We start from the raw sequence: 21,631 nt of genomic DNA, 5'->3' as shown, positions 1-21,631 counted from the left end.
CATGATGTATGGCTGAACCACGTTTGTACAGCTGGTAATCACTGATCTAGACTATCGGCCCTATTCTGCTATTCGATTCACGTGAAAGTCTAAAATAAGAAGCGTTTAAATGGGTGTTAAAATTCAATTTTAGCAACATTTTTTGCCTTAGAATTTCTAAAACAGTTTTCTTTTGAAAGATAGAGGTTTTTCAAAGCCAATATGGCGTAATAAAGAAATGAAATCTTTAGATTCACGTGAATCGAATAGCAGAATAGGGCTGTATATTTGAAAAGCTTTATAGCAACTTTTTGTGTAGCAGTTTATAACACATAATAGCACTGATCTCTAAAAAACACTGGATGCGAAATTGTTATAATATGTATCGAATCAGAGGTCGAATTACAGCACACGATTACGATCATACGTTAACGTTTTGAATATTTTTCTCTCTATTTATTTAGTAGAAAAAGATAGGGACACATAGCAACGATACGATAACGAACGTATGCCATAATTCGACCCAAATCAGTGATATTACCTTGTTTTCTAAATATTTTGAAACATATACCTATAATAGCCCTGATCCATTGGAGGTGGTAGTTTGTTTACTCGTGAGTAGAAATCTAGTACAACAACTACACATTCGTATCTCCTCGAGTAGAAGATCATGTGTTAATTTCAGTACTAGATCTACTCATGAGTAAACTACCACCTCCAATGGAACGGGGCTAATAAACACCAGCTCCCATATGGGCTTATTTTAAAACAGCATATGCGAGTATAATCTTTGTTTTGTATAACAGTTCATAATTAACATAACATAATTATAACATAACATAATTATGACGTATAACATAACATAATTATGACGTTCACAACGTTCGACACCTTTACAAAGCAGGATAGAGTTGTAATGGATTTAATTCTATAAAGGCGCCTCACTTCAAAACGCACGTTGCTGATGCAAAACGAAATTTTCTTCGATATTCACTCAGAAAAATGCTTACGAAGTTTCAACTAAAAAAATATTCCTGTGGAGTATCAAAAATTGTAAAAAAAAATTAGTAAAATAATTGCAAATCTCATAAAACACATCAACAAGAGAAACGCAAATTTCTTTTTTCTCACAAAAATAATGTCTCCGGTAATAATTATATTAAACCAATAAAATAAATTCATAAGTAAATAAAATACTACTTTATTACCGCTATACATTCCTTAAATTGAAAAATCATTTAAACTCGAAAATATCTTCGGCTTGGAGTGGTTCATCTATTTTAAGATCTTTATTCGTAGGTTTACCCAAACAATCTTTTAGTCGTTCTGCGGTTAGCCCGGGTGGTTCACTGACTTTTATCATAATGTTTTTCAATGTTAATATCTCTCCTTTGCGAATTTCTTTGGAGGTTACCAAGGACTTGCCTAATTTTTTTCGGCAATCAAGTTCACAATTCAAGATGTCTCTTCCATATACATGTCCTAAAGATTTTTTGACATTTTCGTCCCCATTAAAATGATCGATGATAAATTGTGTTGACTGAGGTACATCCAGCAGCTTGTTGTCTTCATAGTATCTTATAGATTTAATTAATCTTTGAAACTCGTTGGGAGTTAAGGAACATAGATGATCGGAACCTTTTTGCTTTTTATCTAACGTTATATGTCTTTCGACTATTTTTGCTCCAAGTAAAACAGCAGCTTCTGATATATATGGAACTACTTCGTGACCAGAATAACCAATTACAACATCAGGGAATTTTTTTTGCAACAATTGTATTGTAAGCAAATTGCAATCTTCAGGTTTTGTTGGATAAGAGGATACACAATGAAGAAGAGCAAAATTGGTCTTGGAGGACGATCTCATAATTTGTACAATATTTTCAATTGTTGACATAGTTTGCATTCCTGTGGATATAATGAGTGGCAACTGAATTTTTGAGGCTTTTTCCAACAAGGTAAAATTGTTAGCATCTCCAGAGCCAATTTTAATGAACGGCAAGTCCATCGATCGTAAGTCATCCAATGATACCTGTAAAGCAAAATATTTAATTAAGCCTTAAAAAAGCTATACAAATTTTCGTCTATTTTCAATGTTTCTTTGAAAGCCCACAAGCTCAAGAAATTTGCATGCCAAACAAAATAATAACTAAGTACTTACTAGCTATAAAGCTAATATACACGATTGGAAGATCTTCCAATTAGCCTATTTTTCGCAATAAATTTTCACCAATTTGCTTTCTATCATGTAAACATAAAAATTGAAAGAAACAAAAAACTGGCAGCCAATCTTCTGCTAATTTTCTATCAAAAACTTTGTTTTCCAATGTGTATACTAATGGTATTTTCATTTGGTTTATTTTTTGATCTAAATATGTCAAAAAACTGTTGTTGCGACTACTTAATTGTAGTTAAACAGATCAAAAATTGTTTTTTTTTTGACAGATTTAGATCAAAAAATTAATTGATTTTTTTACCAAACGAAAACACCATAAGTTTTTTTTCTCTAAAGTCTTCCTTCCACTGTGTAATGGTGACTTTTCACGAGTCGATTTTTGCCATGCGGTGAAGCTTTTCGACTCGTGTGAACGCAAAAGTCGCAGGCGACTAAAGGTACATGCCCATAGAAAAATCCTAGTCGACCGACATATCGTGCGGCTAAAATCGACTCGTGAAAAGTGGGCATAAGCAGACAATATTTGATTGGAGGAAGACAAAGTTGAAGGCAATTGACAGTCGATTTTCTACCAATGTCTAATTTTTATATAAAATCATACGCCCGAATCATCAGCAATTTTCACTTCATAAAAAAGTGGTAGCTTATTGGCTTATTGGTTTCATAGTTCAGCCAATAGTGAAGATCTTTCAATAAAGTTACTTTAAACTTTGCAAAAAATGGATCTAAACTTAATTTAAGGCTTTCAAAATTGCACTAAATTTAAGGCTATAGCCTTTTTTTTGTAACCAATTTTTAGCAAATAAAATTAAAAGAAAAAATAAATTACCTCATCCATTGCTGAAGCTGAAAAAAATATGCCCAGATCATTGCTGTATTTCTGTAATATCTTATATTCATCTATTGAAAATTCTAGAAAGGCTTTGTGTTCTCCATATGTATTTCCCCACGAATTGTGTCCTGTATAAGGCCTGTCTAGCGCACTTTTTGTAAATTTTGAATTTAAACAAGATTTTTGAAACTTTACACAGTTACAGCCGATTTTCTGAAAAAGACAAAAAAAAAAAATATATATATATATAAAAAAATGAACATATTGAATCTTTGAGATAAGAAGAACAAAATCTAAACATTCAAAAAATGATAACAACTCCATATTATTATTTTATCATTTAATATAATTTTTGATCAAGGCTTTAATTTTATTTATTATAAATTTATCTCCTCCAGAAAGTTTTTTTATTCAAATTCTATTACCTTTGCTTCATCAATTAATTTTTTAGCTTTTTCAATATTTCCTTGATGATTTTGACCAATTTCCGCTATTATAAAAATAGAATCTCCTGGCGATCCAATAGAAAAATTACCAATTTTAAAAGAAGGCATTGAATATGTAAAAATTTCACCGTAAATCAAAATTAAGTTTTATTTTTTGATTCTGAATAAATCATATGTATGAGGAGGCTTTTAACACCTTTTTAATGTTTTTTTTTAATCAAAACATGGATACATTAAAAACGTAATGTAAATATTTATGATGAATAAATTAAAACAAAATTCAGCTTCAAAAAATATAACGAAGTGATTTATAGATAAAGACAACCGTACTTTACCGAATGCAAAGATACTCTACTACAGCTTATTCCAAGAAGATATCATTTTCATCTTAAATGAGTAATGCTTAGCTCTCAAGTCTGATTTAATAATAGGTACACTTCTTAATTGAAAATGTTCAAACCACACCCCATTGTAATATGTACCTACACTCGAACCCGCATAAACTCACATCATTAAAACAGCTAGGAAATGAGACTATAAATTGGTTGTGCCTCTATCGGATGTTATAAAAAACACTTCTCTGGTAAAAATTTAAAATTGCCTCTTAATGCAGGATAAAAGATTCGTTTTCCCAAGTCCGAAAAATTTATGTTTGTTCTTTGTTTGATGTAAACGATATTAATGGACGAATATCAGAAAAGAAATATTTTTTAAGCAAATTACAAGTTGTCATGTCAATACTTAGAGGATATAATATATGGAGTGCTATGTGCTGTTAGTTCCGTGAAGCTTTTATAGAGGGCTCTAGTTTCTTTAAGTTTTTCGATGAGTGCATGCCTCCATTTTATTTTCATTTGATGGCTGTCATCAACAAGCGTGTTTATTTACAGCTGCGGAACCGGACTCTCACTGAAAAACGAAGGCAGCGACCCCTATCCATGCATATGGCGTTACAATGTATTAGGTATAGGAACAAGCACTCCATATATTATATCCTCTAAGTGTCAATATCAGTCATGGTATAAAAAGAGAAGGTATGATCATTAGAAAAAACTCAGTATCGAGAACTGTCAAAACTTATGGCTACTTAAGGTTTTGACAGCCCAGCCCATTGAAATTGTTGTTGTAAACAAATTTGTCTTCGAAATTGTTGTTGCTTTTGACTTTGCGAAATGCCAAACGTCAAAACCTTATTAAACCATTTTGTAAGATGGAGGCTCTAATGATCATACCTTGTCTTTTTATACCATGAATATCAGTGACCCTGTTTTTACTAGAGCCCAAATGATATAATTTCACAAATTATCTCATTTCGGATAGCGAATGAAATTATTTCCTATTCGATTTTACAGTCGATATTAGATAATTTTGCGAAATTATCTCATTTGGAATTTAGTGGGAGCATGTTTTAAAACCATTTAAGACCGTGTTGAATTTCAAACATTCAGATTCAGTAGGTACATAGATTTTAAACGTATGTTGAACGTGTTGATCAATATACGAGTCATAGAGGAAGGAATATCAAGAGATCCGACTCGTACCCCCCTTGCCTAAAACACCCGCAAATTTAATTTCAGATAATTGGTATACATCTCTCTAATTTTTCTCTTGTTTTCCTATCTGTGAATATGTGTGAAAAGTATAATGCGTTTAATACCTTTTTTTACCACTAGATGCCCTCACAAACAGGTTTGTGCTTTGAATTTAAACATGATTTTAGTTTGTGTATGAACTTGATTGAGCTATTTGAACTTAAATAGCTCATTATAGACACCCACCTTTCAATAAATATGTACAGAAATAAAAATAAAGGTTCGTGTTTTGAATTTATTATTATTATTTTATGAATTAATTCGTCTAATGGGCACTTAAATTGTTTTAAGCAAAACTGAACAGTTGAATGTGTTGGTGCCATTTAAAATGCACGGAAAAACTACCACATATAAGCACTATGGAGTTTTTTCTCTTATTGCAGTTTGTAGGGTGGAAGAGAAAAACCAACCGAAGTCACGTCTCTAGGTATTCCTTTCTCTATGATACGAGTAATGAAGCCCCTGTTGTTAAGAAAGAGTTTCATGTGATATTAAGCGATTTAGGCTCTTAAACGATGTGATTATAGATGGGTTTTACTGTACTCGTGTATCATAATAAAGAGATAAGGGTCATTTAAATGAAAAAAAAAACACCACAAAAGAAAGTTGCACAGTTAAAACTTTATTGGGAATAGAAATGTGCCACTTAATTATTCAATTGCTGAAAGTAAGGTACAAACACAGAAAATGATTTACTTACAGATGTAGGATCTAATAAAAAAATGTGTCATCACTCATCAATTTTTTTGGCCGACCTTTTAAAAATATGAAATATTCAAGAAGTAGAAGAAATTTTTAAAAACGAGAACATTGACAAAAAAAATTCTAGAGTTTTTTGACTGAAAACCTACAAAACTGATGCAGAAAACTAAGGGTATTATGTGAGAGTCAAAATGAAAAAAACACAAATAAAAAGATTTAAGAAAAAACATCAGAAAATAAGTTTTAAAACAAAAACAATTAAATTTCGTTCAAGATTTCGTTGTGTTATTTTTGTATTAAAAATTTCGTTTCGCTTTAGCTGCGTGCTAGGCTACAAGATCGAACACAAATTTTACTTGCCATTGTTGTCTGCGTTTTCCATTAATTTTTTCTCGCTGGTCAACATTGTGACAGATAAAAATGCACATTTGGAAACAAAAATAGGTTTTTTTTTATGGATTTGCGTGGATGGACCTCACCTGAATTCCTGAATAAACTTTAGCTCAGCAAATTTATTAACAATTTTGTATGAGTGCTAGAATTTAGCTTGATCTGTGTACTATTCTGAATCTGAGTACGCTGCTGAAGCTGATGCGAAAAAAAAATGTGCATATAAAAATGATGTGTATACCATTCACAGTACACATAATAAGGTAATATCTTCCGAACGTTGTCAAAATTTGTTTGTCAAAAATGGGCACCAATCTGTCAGGTCACCCTTTAATTTTTATTTTTCAATCGCAGTAAACAGGAAATTTGTTTTTGTTTTAATTTATAAAATGTCATTTGATAAAATTATAAATTGAAAAATAACAAATTTTGTTTTGAACTTAAAAGTTTTACCATTTTTCATCCCAGAATCTATGCTTTTCACTGAGGCGAAGACGGGAAAGTTTATGCCTTGGCAAGAGCGCTGGTTTTCCTTCGTAGGAATGGCTTAAATCTGACTTAATTATTTGCTGCACTTGTCGTACTCCCACTACCAAGTTTATTTTCTCGAAAACTTCTCTTACTGTCAAATTCTCACGAAAATTACTTCATTTTTTGTCACTTTTGGCTCTCTCACGACCAAAGGCTTACTTCCTGATCGTTTTAGGTAACCATACTTGTCACCTTTGTAAATTAAATTATCAATTACACAATCGGACCTTTCTTATTCTCCAGATTTTTCACGGTTAGACCAGTCCTCTTCATGGTAAGCCTTAATTTTGCCCATTTCAGCGTGCATCAAGAGTTTTTCACGCCTTATTTAAAAATAACCGAAAAATTTTACTTATAAATTGTTCATAATGGGTTTTGCCTACTTTTGATTACATTTGATATAGCTAAACCACACTATTAATGTGAAAATCAGCTGTGCCTTTATAATTATTTCGCTCCAGAAACGCAAAAAATAATTGTTTAAATTAAATAAAAATAAAGGGTGGCAAACAATCCAGTATATACTTTGTCTTCTTATTCATTCAAGGAGTAAAAATTAAATATCCTTTATATGGTTTAAAAACGAATAAAATCGACTGCCTTTATAATTATTTCGGTGGGTGTATCTTGCTTAGCATATCCTGTACGTACGTAAACGCACCCAATATGAACTGCCTTAATAGAACCAAATCCATTTTAACTCGATTAAGCTTTATAAGAGATGCCCTGGGAATTCTGTTATAAGCTTTTAAACTGGTATACAAAAATATGCAAGCCACTGTTATAAATTTCTTTAAATGGAATCAATATTTTTCTCTGAATACTTTATCTAATTATTTATAGATCTCTATAATACACTGGATAGTGATTGGAAAGTGTTTTTCCTTCGAAGTATAACACTTCTTGTGAACCCAATCAAAAATGGTATTGGCAGCACCAGCGCACCTTTTGAAGCACAACAAACTGTTATAATTTGTATGAAATCCACTATCAAATTGTTCCAATGTATTGTAGACATCAATCAAATGCATGCATTTTTTAATTTCTTCGAGTGAGATTTGACGTTTACCTTTTTTGTTTCTTGTTTCTCTTTCATAAACTATCAAGAATTTTTAAAATCCCGGTGAAATTCACATGCAAAAGTTGTAAATGCCAGATTTAGTTTGATTGTCAATGTTTAAACCCGGAGATTTTATAAATAAAATTTCTTTCTTGGTGTAAACGGCTGGAAGTAGACATAACTTTCCAGTGTTATAAAATCCTACAACCACAAATGATAACAACAACAAAGACAAATCATCATTGGAACAATCGTTTAATGAAAGTCTTGACTCAGCATTTACAAACAACGATTTTTATTCAATGACCATTTTTTGTTGTTGTTGTTGTTGTTGTTGTTGTTGTAATTATGTGAGAAGATAAAAGATAGAAAAATCGAAGTTAAAAAAATCTCATGCGATGAAAAAATTTAGAAAAATCGTCACATGTAAATCCCAACTTTCTTCCAGCAATCTATATATTTCTTGTCATATCTGTTTACTCTGACGCCTGTTGGAATAACTCCATATCTTTGACCAAAAGTCTACATCATCTTTTCTAACATATAATTCCAATATAGTTGCCACTTTCAATTTTATTATAGTTTTTGTGTGATTGGCATTTTGTAAGCTTATCTACTTGATGTGTTAAAAAAAAACGAAAAAAAAAAATAAAACAAGTTTCAAGGATTTTTTAAGACAAAAATACAGTGCTTCTTAAGAAAAATTGTTGTCTTGTATTAATCTAAAGAATACTAAAAAAATTTAAAAGAGAATTTTTCTTTTCACAATCAAATCTATCAAAATAAGAACAAAAAAACACGATTTTATATAAATAATATATACACATATATATATATATATTTATTATATATATATATTAAACATGGGAGCCCGAGAAGATGAATATGACTATTTATTTAAAGGTATAAATTGGGTTGGTATGGTATTTATATGTGTAGTAAAGTAATGCGTTAACTTTGAGAGTTGTTTCATTTTCATACAAATTCTTTTCTTAAAAAAACGTAAGTAAAATAGTCAAATAAGTAAATAGGTTTTCTTAAAATGTTAATATCGGAAGATTTCATCATGAAATAAACAATTAAAACAATGGTTAGGACCGCCCTTTAAATGCTCAAAATGATAGTAAAATAACTTTGATACTTTAGTTCGATTGCAGTAAAAAAATGTTAATTTAAAAATTTTAGGAAAATATCAAGAAAAAAAAAAGAAACCTTCATTTTGAAGAGAATGACTGTATACCTACATATAAGATGATTTTTTTTTTGTATTATTGTAGCCCAGATGTCGGAACATTAAAATATCGTGTTTTTTATTTATCAGTAATGACGTATTAAATAAAAAAACCTATTGGACACAAAGATTTTTTATGACTAAACAAATCTTAATTGTGTTCGATATTAGAACTTTGTATGCATGCATTAACATTTTTTGATTTATCTGTCTTGATATGAAGATGAATCAATTTGTTTTAAAAAAGTTGAAGAAAATTTTCTGAAAATTGGAAAAGACCAATAAACAAAATCTTAAAAGTTTACCTCGAAGGGCCAGATTTTGACCATCTTCGAGCTCAAATGTAAGCGTTGGCGTTAAGAATAAAGCAAAAGGGGCCGAGCCACACACACATTATTTAACACAACAATAGTTGTGTAGCTAAATAGTATTTTATTGAAAAAAAAAAACAAAGTTTTCGTTTAATCTGTAAAAAAGGATCATCCGTTGAATCATATTTTATAAGAGTAAATTCCGTGGCAATTTAGTTACAACAAAAACCGTCAAAAAAATTTTCTAAAAGTGTTCTTGGTTTTTATTATGGTTCTACCACATCTAAAATGTTGTTCAGTTTTTGACCAATTTAGAACTAAGTGGATCCGGTACCATTTCATTACACTAAGCCTAAATAGGTAGGTGGTACTGTTGCTTTTTGTTTGCTCAACTTTTAAAAAGCAGAATTATTAGTTGACTATAGCCGTGTTTTTTCTTATACTCAGTAGATATTCATTATTTATTTTATTCACAAAACAAATCAAATTACACAAGTAAGTATTTGTTTTGTTTCCAATAAAATCGAAAAATGAGTACCTTCTGAATTGTAGAAAAAACAGGGCTTATGTTTGTTTAATTTGTAATTTTAACTACAGCTACAGGAGAATGGGCGGTTTCGCCCAGTGAAAGACGTAAACCCCTTATCACAAAGCCCCTCGTAGCTAAATTCGGAATATAAAGTTTAGCTACTTATACCAAAAAGTTATCATCATAAGCCCCAAACGAAATTTGAAATGAATCGCCATACATACAAATCAGTGTGTTTTTTATTACGACCGAACTAAACTGGACAAAAAAACGCAATCGCGGCTAAGCAATTTTCATATTAAATGCAACCTTAGGCCCTCGGACTTATTTGATTAGCTTGGAGATTTCCCTAGGCTTAACTTTTTGAACAGTTTTAAATCTGGTCTACCAAACTAATTTTTTCATAAATTGTTTAGAATTTGTTTACAAACGTGAAAACTGACGTTTAAAATGACAAAATGTTTTTAACTAGTTTTGCTAGCATACATTTTTTGTATCTCTTTGTAAAACATACAAGAAAAATACAAGAAAAACCCGAAAGCGAAAAATATGACAACTTTAAATTTCTTTGTGTCGGCTGATTTCGGAACATTCAATATGCAGTCCAGCCAGGATTTCCACCTAAATTCAATGTATCTTCTTCTCTGCGCGATTTACTCTAAGAGATTGTGTAGAAAACATTCAAAATGTTGGTCAATTTTCTAACAAAGACAAATATTGCTAAGAAAATCCGGTACATTATAATAAATTCCAAGAACTAAGTGGACCTAGTGCCGTTTCTATTACTATTCTATTATAAGACTTGCTGTTCAATGTTTTTAAGAATAAGATTTGGTAGTTGGGTTCAAAGAGCACGGTAGTGCCCAGGCAAGTTCTCTACCAACTTTGGCACTACACCCTTATTATTAACTCACACCCTTATTACTAACTCACTCCATTTTCGACCGCCTTTTAATTTCTATTTCAAAAATGCCAGTTTTTTTGTGAACCCAGTCAAAAACAAGCTACTTAGGATGTGTAGTTAGTTACTGAAATATAGGGCTTCAAAAATCACATACATACAGTAACTAACTGAGTGACTAACTCACTGAGAGGTCACAAAAATATTGAGAACTTATCAAAGGAAAAAAGCAAGAATTTGAGACTTTGCATTCAGGGGGCTAGGTAACCGCCCATTTTCACTTAATTATAATCAATTATTATACATAGATTAAAAGAGAATAAAAATGTTAAAACTTGAGATCTTATACACAACGGGCGTGGTACGTTTTGACATATTATTTTTATGTCCATAAGTATGGACAACTGGACATACATTATTGTAACTGCCTTAAAAATCATTTGAAATATCGAAAAATTGTGATTTTCTGAAAAGGAAATATGGTATTGCCAAACATGGATTTAAAATTCCACACCTTGCAAAAAGAGTGAATTCTTGACAAAAACATAATTGCAAAAAAAACGAGTCAAGTTGTCCTATTTTGGAACTATATTGACACACACTGAGAAGTAAAAGTATGAAAAGTTTAAGATTTCTAAGTTCTAAGATTTGTTTTTGATTTTTTATCAATTAAATTTTGACTGTTTACTTGACAAGTGGGTAAATAATTAAAATTTAATTGATAAAACCTAAGAAGATGGTACACTTGAATACAACATAGGAAAACTTGGCGTTTTTTTTTAGATGATTTCTTCTTTGTAACCCTAACAAATATTTTAAAGGAATTGGGTGGTTTCGTCCCATTAGTAAAACATAGTAACCTATATTAGGGGTTTTTATTTTTTCGTCCAGAACAAAGCTTGAGTGGTGTTTCTCTTTTAGCTCAGAACTTTCAGGTTTTTGAATTTGTGTTTCTTTTTTTCATTCTGAACATTTTATGATCATGTTCAGCATGCATATGCCGGCGATATTGACATAATCGGAAGAACTCAGCGTGATGTCAATGGCGCTTTTGTAAGCATTGAAACGGAAGCGGCAAAAATGGGTTTAAGGGTCAATGAGGGCAAAACAAAGTATATGCTGTCGTCAAAAAAGGACACACAACCCCGACGCATTGGACAAAACGTCACCATCGACAGCCATAACTTCGAGGTAGTAAAGGACTTCGTCTACCTAGGCTCCGCTATAAACACGGACAACAACATCAGCGCTGAAATCAAACGGAGAATTACTCTTGCCAACCGCTGCTACTTTGGTTTGAGAAGGCAATTGACCAGCAAAGCCCTCTCTCGAGCAACTAAGCAACTATACAAGACCCTTATCATCCCAGTCCTGCTATATGGTGCAGAAGCATGGACTTTAACGAAGGCGGATGAAAACATCTTGGATTGTTTCGAGAGAAAAGTTCTTCGTGCGATTTTTGGTCCCGTGTGTATTGATGGTGATTGGAGAAGAAGGTACAACAACGAGCTTTACGGGTTGTACAAGGACGCGAACTTAGCCAAGATAGTGAAGGTGCAGCGCCTGAGATGGCTAGGTCACGTGGAGCGCATGGACAACAATGCTCCGGCCCGGAAAGTTTTCGACTCCAACCCAGAGGGACGGCGCAGTAGAGGAAGACCTCGTCTGAGGTGGCGCAACCAAGTGGAAGGGGACCTCAATCAACTTGGCGTGTGCAACTGGAAGCAGCGAGCTAAGGATAGAGCTGGCTGGCGAAGCTTGTTGGTTGAGGCCCAAATCCACAGCGGATTGTAGCCGACTTACGGCGCTGGTCACCCTAAGTAGTAAAGTAAGTAAAGTTCAGCATGCTTAAAACATATACACCGGGCATGCATACTGAGTAAAGGAATGAGCGAATGCAACATCTTTCAAAATAAGAAAAGTTGTGGTTGAAAGTAGTCGCTGCAGTGCTGATAGCTGATGTTGGTCAAATTTATTAAATTAAAAGTAAAACATAATATTTTTATGTGTTTTACATCTGTCCAAAGATAACATGTCAATAATTGATCTTTTTTACACAAATCTGAAGGCTGAGAGTATGTTCAGAGCATGTTCAACATTTTTGAGCTCTGAACTTTTAAATCTGAACGAAAAAAGAAAAACCCCTATACTGGGAAGGTCTCGATGCGTGTATTAATTTCTTGTATGGGCAAAAATCTGTTCTCGAGAAAGGAAAGATCTGTGGTAGTTTGAATTACGGATGCACGAAAGTACATTGTGTAAATAACTTGATAGTAGTTTTTAATACTTTTTGTTGCACCGTTACTTTTAAAAACTGCTTCATATCTTCGTCCAATATTTTATTATAAAGTTTTTTTTACGAAACCATTCCTTAGCTAATTTTGAGGAGTATTTTGGGGTCGTTGTGCTGCTCCCATACAACTGCAACTCAAACTTGAACATAATTGACGGCACATATTTCGTCTTACATCCAAAAGATTGGCGCAACTCCAAATGAAGATAAGCATTACATGTATATTCAATTTTATTCAAAAATTAATCGATGTAAAAAAAATTATAAATTACTAACAGCCATATTATTGACTAATTCCAAAATGAGTTTAAAACTAGTTGACAAACATTCTGATATCTAAAACTCAAAAATACAAATTCTTGAAACCAGAAAAAGCTGGTTTAAAGGGTCATTAAACTAGTTTCGAGGCTATTTCGTTTTAAGTGGCGTAAAATTGCTTGAGAGCCAAAGTGATCGTAGTCTTCTATTAACTTTACGCACTTTGTAATTAACATGTTCGCACCAAGTTATAGCGGCGTCAATAAGAACACCAAGATTTCAATTCAAACACGAAAACGGAATAGTCGTATTGTTAAGAAAATTTGAATAAAAATTTCCACTTTGAACAGGATGAACTAGACGATTTTTTAGGGTTAAGACCAATGATTTGACGCACGACCATAGTTGAATAGAGTCGAGACCTTCATTAAGAAAACTTAGGCCATCTTCAACAAGACCGAGTTACCTTGACATTAAAAGATGTGCATCATCAGCGTAAAGACTGAGTTCACTGAAAATAACAGTTTAAAATGTCTTTTATATACATACAGAAGATTAAGGGCCTCAAAATAGATCCCTGTGGAACTCCAGATGTTAACGCCAGTAGAAAAAACTGCTTGCCTTCTTTAATTTAAGTTATGTAATTTCTTACTAATTTAACCTCAGTTTGATTCATGACTTGAATCAAACGCCTTTGAGAAATCAAACATTTCAAGTGGGGTCAACTTATCACATTACGAGGACTGATGTTTTTTAAGTGTACCTAAGATTGAATTCAGAGTTCAAATAATTGTTTGGTTAAAGCCGATTTTCGTTTCAGACCAGTGATTGTTCTTGCTTATTGCTTGATATAAAATTAATGCATTAATGTTATATTTTTTTCTTTTTTCAGTTGTTTTGATAGGAGACTCTGGTGTAGGAAAAAGTAATTTGCTTTCCAGATTTACAAGAAATGAATTCAATTTGGAATCTAAATCAACAATTGGCGTCGAGTTTGCTACCAGAAGTATTGAGGTAATATCACGAATTTGTTTCTATTCGCATTTAATAAAAATCGAACCACAAAAGAGTGTTAAAAACTATTTAAAAATAATTACTTTACTATGTAAGGTTGACGGAAAAACTATCAAGGCGCAAATTTGGGACACTGCTGGACAGGAGAGGTATCGTGCTATAACTTCAGCTTATTACAGAGGAGCCGTTGGTGCACTTCTTGTCTATGATATTGCCAAACATCTCACTTATGAGAACGTTGAGCGATGGTTGCGAGAATTGAGAGATCATGCCGACCAAAACATTGTTATAATGCTAGTTGGTAATAAATCTGACCTAAGACATTTGCGAACTGTACCCACGGACGAAGCCAAGTCTTTTGCTGAACGAAACGGTCTAAGTTTTATTGAAACATCAGCTCTGGATTCAACCAATGTCGAAACTGCATTCCAGAATATTCTTACAGGTACATCACAAAGTTGTTAATAATTGTTTTAATTGGAAATTAATTAAACATTTCATTTTTTAAATATTTATACAGAGATTTATCGCATTGTGTCTCAAAAACAAATTAGAGATCCTCCAGAAGGTGACGTCATTCGGCCGACTAACGTTGAGCCAATTGATGTGAAACCAACCGTTACCTCAGATGTTCGCAAACAATGTTGCCAGTGACCGCAGCAAACATTGTTTTTCTTCTTTTATTATTTTTCCCATAAAATCTAAGAATGGAGTATTAGGTATATATAAAATGAACTCTTCACGTTAAAAAAAAAAAACATTTGAATTTAATTTGAATGCCTACAAATTTGTTTACTTCATCAAAATATTTTGTTCTAACTTATATGTTTCACGGGAAATAAAATTTACCAAAAACTTAACCGAAAAATTGTAATGCGGTTTCTTTCTACAGCCGGATTTTGGCGACTAAGTATCAAAAAGAAATAATCCAATAAGAATGGAAAAAAAGCCAAAGAAAGGAACACAAATATAAAAGGCTGATTTTTGGTATACAGGTTGGTATTGAGGTGGTTAACAATCTGTGAAAAGTCCTGATGTTTTCTTCCTACACTAGTCGATCATAGGTCACAAAAATGGAGTTGTTTTTCTATATCAAAGACAAAGGTTTAGAAAAAAATGTTTTAAAAACCTGTTGATGAGGTGATTTTCCAAAAAAATTTCAGTATAGATTATAGTTCTTTAAGAAATCATATCTACCCCAAAATATTCAATTTATTTGGCGGACATAGTCATGCACCTCCATGCTGGTGGACATTACTTTTAAATTATCATCCAAACCAAAAATTTATTACGAAATATGTTTGATGATCTGTTTTCAATAGTCAAATCTGATTGAGTTTCTACAACGCTAGAAGCTTTAACAGTAGAGGTAGAAAAAAGAGGACGGCTAGCTTACTATGTTGTCCAATTGGGATCGAAGCATTCACTGTATCGATCCCAATCCTCCAAGGGATCGATAACAAGTAAAATGACGCATTAAAGTGAAAATGTCCAAAAATGCAGATCCGCGGTTTTGGCGTTGTGCCGACGATATGCAATCTTTTTAACTAGTATAAGACAACACCAACAAGGAACAAAAAAGATGCAACGAGGATACTCTAAGTCTTCACCTACTCGAAAAACATTACAAAGGAGGAAAAGATAAAATAGATAAGTCTACAAAATAAAATGCTTAGGTGGAAGTGAGAATTAATTATAGGGATAAAATGCTACCATACTAATATTTATATTTTTTCTAGTATGTGTAGAAAATGAATCATCCAAGAATAATTTGTGGTTGATAAATGAAAATTGATGTGTAGGTATCTATTTTATTGAATTCCGGAGTACCATATATACCATTCCCAATAATGATAAAGTTTACAGTTCATCAAAAAAGTTGTTTTATAAATTTTCTACAAATCTATCGATTTCTGCAAGCTAAAAGATTCTTGATGGTCTGGTTCCTGAGAAATTTGTCACCAAACTGTTTGTTTTCTTAAATTCCGAGCCGATATCTTTTGACCTAAGTCTCGTAACAAGTTTTGGTTTGCAGATATTAGCTCACAGTGAACAGGCCTATGCATTCCGCCAAAAATATCACAAATTTATTTTTTTTCCAAAAAAATTTCCTTTTTTTTCGACAAATCCATCGAGTGAGACATAAAAAAAAAGATCTTTTTAAGCTCTATTCATAACTAAAAACTAAAAGTTTCTTGGGGGTTTTGTTTTTTCATTTTTTCCTTACATTCCGAGGTCGATATGTTTTGACCAAAGTCTCGAAACAAGTTTTGGTTTACAGAGATGAGTTCACAGTGAAAAGGCCTATGCATTCCGCTAAAAAAATTACAAGTTTATTTTTTCAGATTTTTGAGAAAAATCAAGGTTAACCCCTGCCAAAAAAAAAATTCCATTTTTTTTATTTCCTCAAAATCCATCGAGTGAGACATAAAAAAAATCTTTTTAAGCTCTATTCATAACTGAAAACTAAAAGCTTATTGAAGGCCTCGATCCTGAGATATTTCCAACCAAACATTTTTTTTTCATTACATTCCGAAGTCGATATGTTTTGACCAAAGTCTCGAAACTAGTTTTGGTTTACAGATATGAGTTCACAGTGAACAGGCCCGTGCACTCCGCTAAAAATATTACAAACTTATATTTTTCAGATTTTTGAGAAAAAATCAAGTAACCCCTTGCCAAAAAAAATTCCATTTTTTAAAATTTCCTCCAAATCCATCGAGTGAGACATCAAAAGAAAGATCTCTTTAAGCCCTATTCATAACTAAAAACTAAAAGTTTCTAGGGGGTTTGGTTCCTTAGATATTTCCAACCAAACATTGTTGTTTTCTGTTTTTTTTTTCCTTAAATTCCGAAGTGATATGTTTTGACCAGTCTCGAAACAAGTTTTGGTTTACAGATATGAGTTCATAGTGAACAGACATATGCATTACGGTAAAAAATTACAAATTTATTTTTTTCAGATTTTTGAGATAAAATCAAGGTTAACCCCTTGCCAAAAAAAATTCATTTTTTTAAATTTCCTCCAAATCCATCGAATGAGACATCAAAAGAAAGATCTCTGTAAGCCCTATTCATAACTGAAAACTAAAAGTTTCTTGGGGGTTTGGTTCCTGAGATATTTCCAACCAAACATTTTTTTCCTTTCATTCCGAAATCGATATGTTTTGACAAAAGTCTCCAAACAAGTTTTGGTTTACAGATATATGCTGAGAGCGAACAGGCCTATGCATTACAGTAAAAAATTACAAATTAATTTTTTTTTTCAGATTTTTGAGAAAAAATCAAGGTAAACCCCTTGCCAAAAAAAATTCATTTTTTTAAATTTCCTCCAAATTCATCGAATGAGATATCAAAAGAAAGATCTCTATAAGCCCTATTCATAACTGAAAACTAAAAGTTTCTTGGGGGTTTGGTTTCTGAGATATTTCCAACCAAACTTTTTTTCATTTTTTCCTTACATTCCGAAGTTGATATGTTTTGACCAAAGTCTCCAAACAAGTTTTGGTTTACAGATATGAGTTCATAGTGAACAGACCTATGCATTACGGTAAAAAATTACAAATTTATTTTTTCAGATTTTTGAGAAAAAATCAAGGTTAACCCCTTGCCAAAAAAAAATTCCATTTTTTAAATTTCCTCCAAATCCATCGAGTGAGACATCAAAAGAAAGATCTTTTTAAGCTCTATTCATACTGAAAACTAGAAGTTTCTTAGGGGTCGGTTCCTGAGATTTTTCCAACCCAACATTTTTTTTCTTTTTTTCCTTACATTCCGAAATCGATATGTTTTGACCAAAGTCTCCAAACAAGTTTTGGTTTACAGATATGAGTTCATAGTGAACAGACCTATGCATTACGGTAAAAAATTACAAATTTTTTTTTTTCAGATTTTTGAGAAAAAATAAAGGTTAAACAGTTTTTTTGTTCCTTTCATTCCGAAATCGATATGTTTTGACCAAAGTCTCCAAACAAGTTTTGGTTAACATTCCATTTTTTTATTTTCCTCCAAATCCATCGAGTGAGACATCAAAAAAAGATCTCTTTAAGCCCTATTCATAACTGAAAACTAAAAGTTTCTTGGGGGTTTGGTTCCGAAAAAGTGGGTCTCGCAATTCCGTCCGTGCGTCTAAACGTCCATCTGTACACATTTTCACAGCCTAAACGCGTGGACGGATTTTCTTCAAATTTGGAACAGATGATTCTTATTGAATTTTGAAAGTTGTTTTTTTTTTTTTTGTTTTTTTATATCTTACTTAGAAAGTGTACCCCCCATACAAATTTTTCAAGTTATACCAAATAACTGGAAAACGGCTCTTACGATTTTGATAAAAAATTTTGTGTATAATTTTTTAAAGAAGACCCAACTTTTTATTAGAAAAAAATATTTTTTGGAAGGTTACTAATGGTACCTGTCATAGAACCGTTTTTGGTTTCAAAATATCTCTTACAAGACTAGCCCGATTTCAACGAAACTTTTTATATTAGCCGTAATATTAACTTGTTAGAATTTTCAAAAAACTGATTCTTGGATTTTTAAAAAATATTTGAAATTTTTTTTTGAAAAATCAATTTTTTGAGAATGGGTTTTTGAAATGTTTCGAAATTTTGTTTTTAAGTGTTAATTAATTATTTCTTCAAAATGGCATACCAACTTTTTTTTCCAATGCTAGAAAATTTTTATATATAAAAAATTATTTTTTTAAAAAATGGCTCTAACGATTTTCAAAATTTTTTTTTCTTAAAACTCCTTTTCATACAAGAAATCAGATGGCATACTTCGTTTTGTGATCAAAACCTTTAAAAACAGTGATTCATTAATTATAAAAAGAGATTTTATGTACTTTTTTACATAATGGTTACATAATGGTTTAATTAAATCTAATAATTAAAATTTTGCCTCATTAAAAAAAAAAAAGCTTCAAGATAAGATCTACTTTTACCATAAGAGCAAGTACGTGCGACCCCAGTCGTGCACTTTATTTTCCTTACATTCCGAAACAGATATGTTTTGACCAAAGTCTCCAAACAAGTTTTGGTTTACAGATATGAGTTCATAGTGAACAGGCCTATGCATTCCCGTAAAATAATTTCAAATTAATTTTTTTCAGATTTTTGAAAAAAAATCAAGGTTCCCTTGCCAAAAAATATTCCATTTTTTTAAATTTCCTCCAAATCCATCGAGTAAGACATCAAAAGAAAGATCTCTTTAAGCCCTATTCATAACTGAAAACTAAAAGTTTCTTGGGGGTTTCGTTCCTTAGATATTTCCAACCAAACATTTTTTCTTCTTTTTTTCCTTACATTCCGAAATCGATATGTTTTGACCAAAGTCTCCAAACAAGTTTTGGTTTACAGATATGAGTTCATAGTGAACAGGTCTATGCATTTCGGTAAAAGAAATTACAAATTTATTTTTTCAGATTTTTGCCAAAACCAAATTCCATTTTTTTAAATTTCCTCCAAATCCATCGAGTAAGACATCAAAAGAAAGATCTCTTTAAGCCCTATTTATAATTGAAAACTAAAAGTTTCTTGGGGGTTTGGTTCATGACATATTTCCAACCAAACATTTTTTTTTCTTTTTTTCTCTACATTCCGAAGTCGATATGTTTTGACCAAAGTCTCGAAACAAGTTTTGGTTTACAGATATGAGTTCATAGTGAACAGGCCTATGCATTCCGGTAAAAAAATTACAGATTTTTAAGAAAAAAAATCAAGGTTAACCCCTTACCAAAATATATTCCATTTTTTTAAATTTCCTCCAAATCCATCGAGTGAGACATCAAAAGAAAGATCTCTTTAAGCCAACTTGAGTCAAAAAACAAAATAAAGAATAAACTACAGATTTACAGATATGAGTTCATAGTGAACAGGCCTATGCATTCCCGTAAAATAAATACAAATTTATGTTTTTCAGATTTTTTAAAAAAAAACAAGGTTAACCCCTAGCCAAAAAAAATTCATTTTTTAAAATTTCCTCCAAATCCATCGAGTGAGACATCAAAAGAAAGATCTCTTTAAGCCAACTTGAGTCAAAAAACAAAATAAAGAATAAAGTACTAGCTTTAAGATAAGTTATAGCACAGGACTGTACGTTCCTTTTTTTTTTTTTATTTTCAATAATTCACGGCTAATCGGAAAGTGAGTTTTACTGTCCCAAGAAAATGAAAAATTTTCCTTCTTAATAACTTTTTAGTCATTTGGTACCTATTTGATTTGAAAAATTTGCCCAAATATTTTTGGCCAGGTTTTAGACCAAATTACCGCACTGTGCGTCGACTAGTACGAATTGAGTATATTGAAGGCTAGGCGCACACATGCGATTTTAGTCGCGCGATTATTCAGTCGCAAATTAGATGACAAGAATTTCAATGACTGTAGACACAATTTTCAAATTTTTAATCGCGGGAAGCATGTGTGTTCACAGGCATTGAAATCCTTGTGATCCATTTTTGCGACTGAATAATCGCGCGACTGAAATCGCATGTGTGCGCCTAGCCGAAGAAAGACGTTTAGCCCACAGAAAAAGTATAATTTTTTTTTAATATTAGATTTAAATCTAATTTCAAGTCGCTTTGTAGTTTTTTTGAAGTTAAGTGTATGAATTACTGACAAAATTTGATCGTCAATAGGATTTTTCATTTCATAGTTTGCGAAACAAATAATATCCGTGTTTTTTTAATAAAAAAAAATATTACGTTTCAATAAATCTTGTATTGAATTTGAATTTTAATATATTCATTTACATATGTAGTGGTAAATATAAATAATTTTTTCGTGTTGCCTTATACTAACTAAATGTTTTTTAAGAATCCACCCTGATTTAAACTTGCGACACAGCTACTTACTATAGGACAAGTTAAGGATTCAGAAAAGAAAATCGAACTCGAGTTAACAATTTCTTTCATAAGAAACTTTAAGACAAGAGCCACTTTTTCCATAAAAGCAAGAGTGTAGGAGTACCTTCCATTTCTACCATTCATTCGACTCATCTAGGAATTTCCTTATTTCTAAAAAAAACAGCCTTTCATCTGAACTAATTTACCGACTGCTTTAATTCTTGGTGCATGTGGAAATCGAAACATTCTTATCAATTTTCGCTGGGGTACCATTTTTGTAATATTTTTTTTTTAATACTTATTATAAGTTTAAACACACCTTTTCACTCAAAATAATTTTGTAGACTGTTAAAATTGTTAATTATTCTTATAATAAACAAAACTTTTTTGCCAAGAATAAAAAATAAACAAAATTTTTGTCAGTTGTTATGGAACCTTTCTCACACATAATGAAAGTCAACACTTAAAAAAAAAAAACACCCTTTATATCTCAAAAAACAAGCACCCTTCCGTTAAATCGGCAATTACTTTTTTTTAAAGTAATT

General features: G+C 31.7%; 2 protein-coding genes across 8 annotated transcripts; one reads left to right on the top strand and one right to left on the bottom strand.

Annotated features, from left to right (window-relative positions):
• Positions 1-1,160: 1,160 nt before the first annotated feature.
• LOC129916068 (sialic acid synthase) lies at positions 1,161-7,804 on the bottom strand. 7 transcript variants are annotated; one of them, XM_055995832.1, is made up of 3 exons: positions 7,718-7,804; positions 2,985-3,200; positions 1,161-2,011 (listed from the first exon to the last, which is right to left on the bottom strand). In XM_055995832.1, exons 1-3 carry the CDS (start codon positions 7,742-7,744, stop codon positions 1,214-1,216), a joined length of 1,041 nt encoding a protein of 346 aa, XP_055851807.1. In that variant the 5' UTR covers positions 7,745-7,804; the 3' UTR covers positions 1,161-1,213. The 7 variants fall into 7 exon arrangements, with proteins under 7 accessions (XP_055851807.1, XP_055851809.1, XP_055851810.1 ...); XM_055995834.1 differs by lacking the exon at positions 7,718-7,804 and adding an exon at positions 6,571-6,693; XM_055995835.1 differs by lacking the exon at positions 7,718-7,804 and adding an exon at positions 6,207-6,334.
• A 511-nt stretch (positions 7,805-8,315) lies between these two features.
• LOC129914856 (ras-related protein Rab-11A) lies at positions 8,316-15,105 on the top strand. Its single transcript, XM_055994275.1, has 4 exons — positions 8,316-8,611; positions 14,124-14,245; positions 14,342-14,690; positions 14,766-15,105. The coding sequence occupies exons 1-4, from the start codon at positions 8,572-8,574 to the stop codon at positions 14,897-14,899; spliced, it is 645 nt and encodes a 214-aa protein (XP_055850250.1). The 5' UTR covers positions 8,316-8,571; the 3' UTR covers positions 14,900-15,105.
• Positions 15,106-21,631: the final 6,526 nt, after the last annotated feature.

This window comes from Episyrphus balteatus, chromosome 3, assembly GCF_945859705.1.
Source record: "Episyrphus balteatus chromosome 3, idEpiBalt1.1, whole genome shotgun sequence".
Taxonomy (NCBI): domain Eukaryota; kingdom Metazoa; phylum Arthropoda; class Insecta; order Diptera; family Syrphidae; genus Episyrphus; species Episyrphus balteatus.
This window is presented reverse-complemented; position numbering and strand designations above follow the sequence as displayed.

What these genes read in the sequence shown, in the direction of transcription:
- LOC129916068 (XM_055995831.1), bottom strand. Translation starts at nt 3,541, where the DNA reads ATGCCTTCTTTTAAAATTGGTAATTTTTCTATTGGATCGCCAGGAGAT. An exon ending in AATTAATTGATGAAGCAAAG is followed by an intron (nt 3,201 to 3,412) that starts GTAATAGAATTT and finishes TGTCTTTTTCAG; the next exon opens with AAAATCGGCTGTAACTGTGT. An exon ending in CAGCTTCAGCAATGGATGAG is followed by an intron (nt 2,012 to 2,984) that starts GTAATTTATTTT and finishes TTTGCTTTACAG; the next exon opens with GTATCATTGGATGACTTACG.
- LOC129914856 (XM_055994275.1), top strand. Translation starts at nt 8,572, where the DNA reads ATGGGAGCCCGAGAAGATGAATATGACTATTTATTTAAAG. An exon ending in ATATGACTATTTATTTAAAG is followed by an intron (nt 8,612 to 14,123) that starts GTATAAATTGGG and finishes TTCTTTTTTCAG; the next exon opens with TTGTTTTGATAGGAGACTCT. An exon ending in ATTCCAGAATATTCTTACAG is followed by an intron (nt 14,691 to 14,765) that starts GTACATCACAAA and finishes ATATTTATACAG; the next exon opens with AGATTTATCGCATTGTGTCT.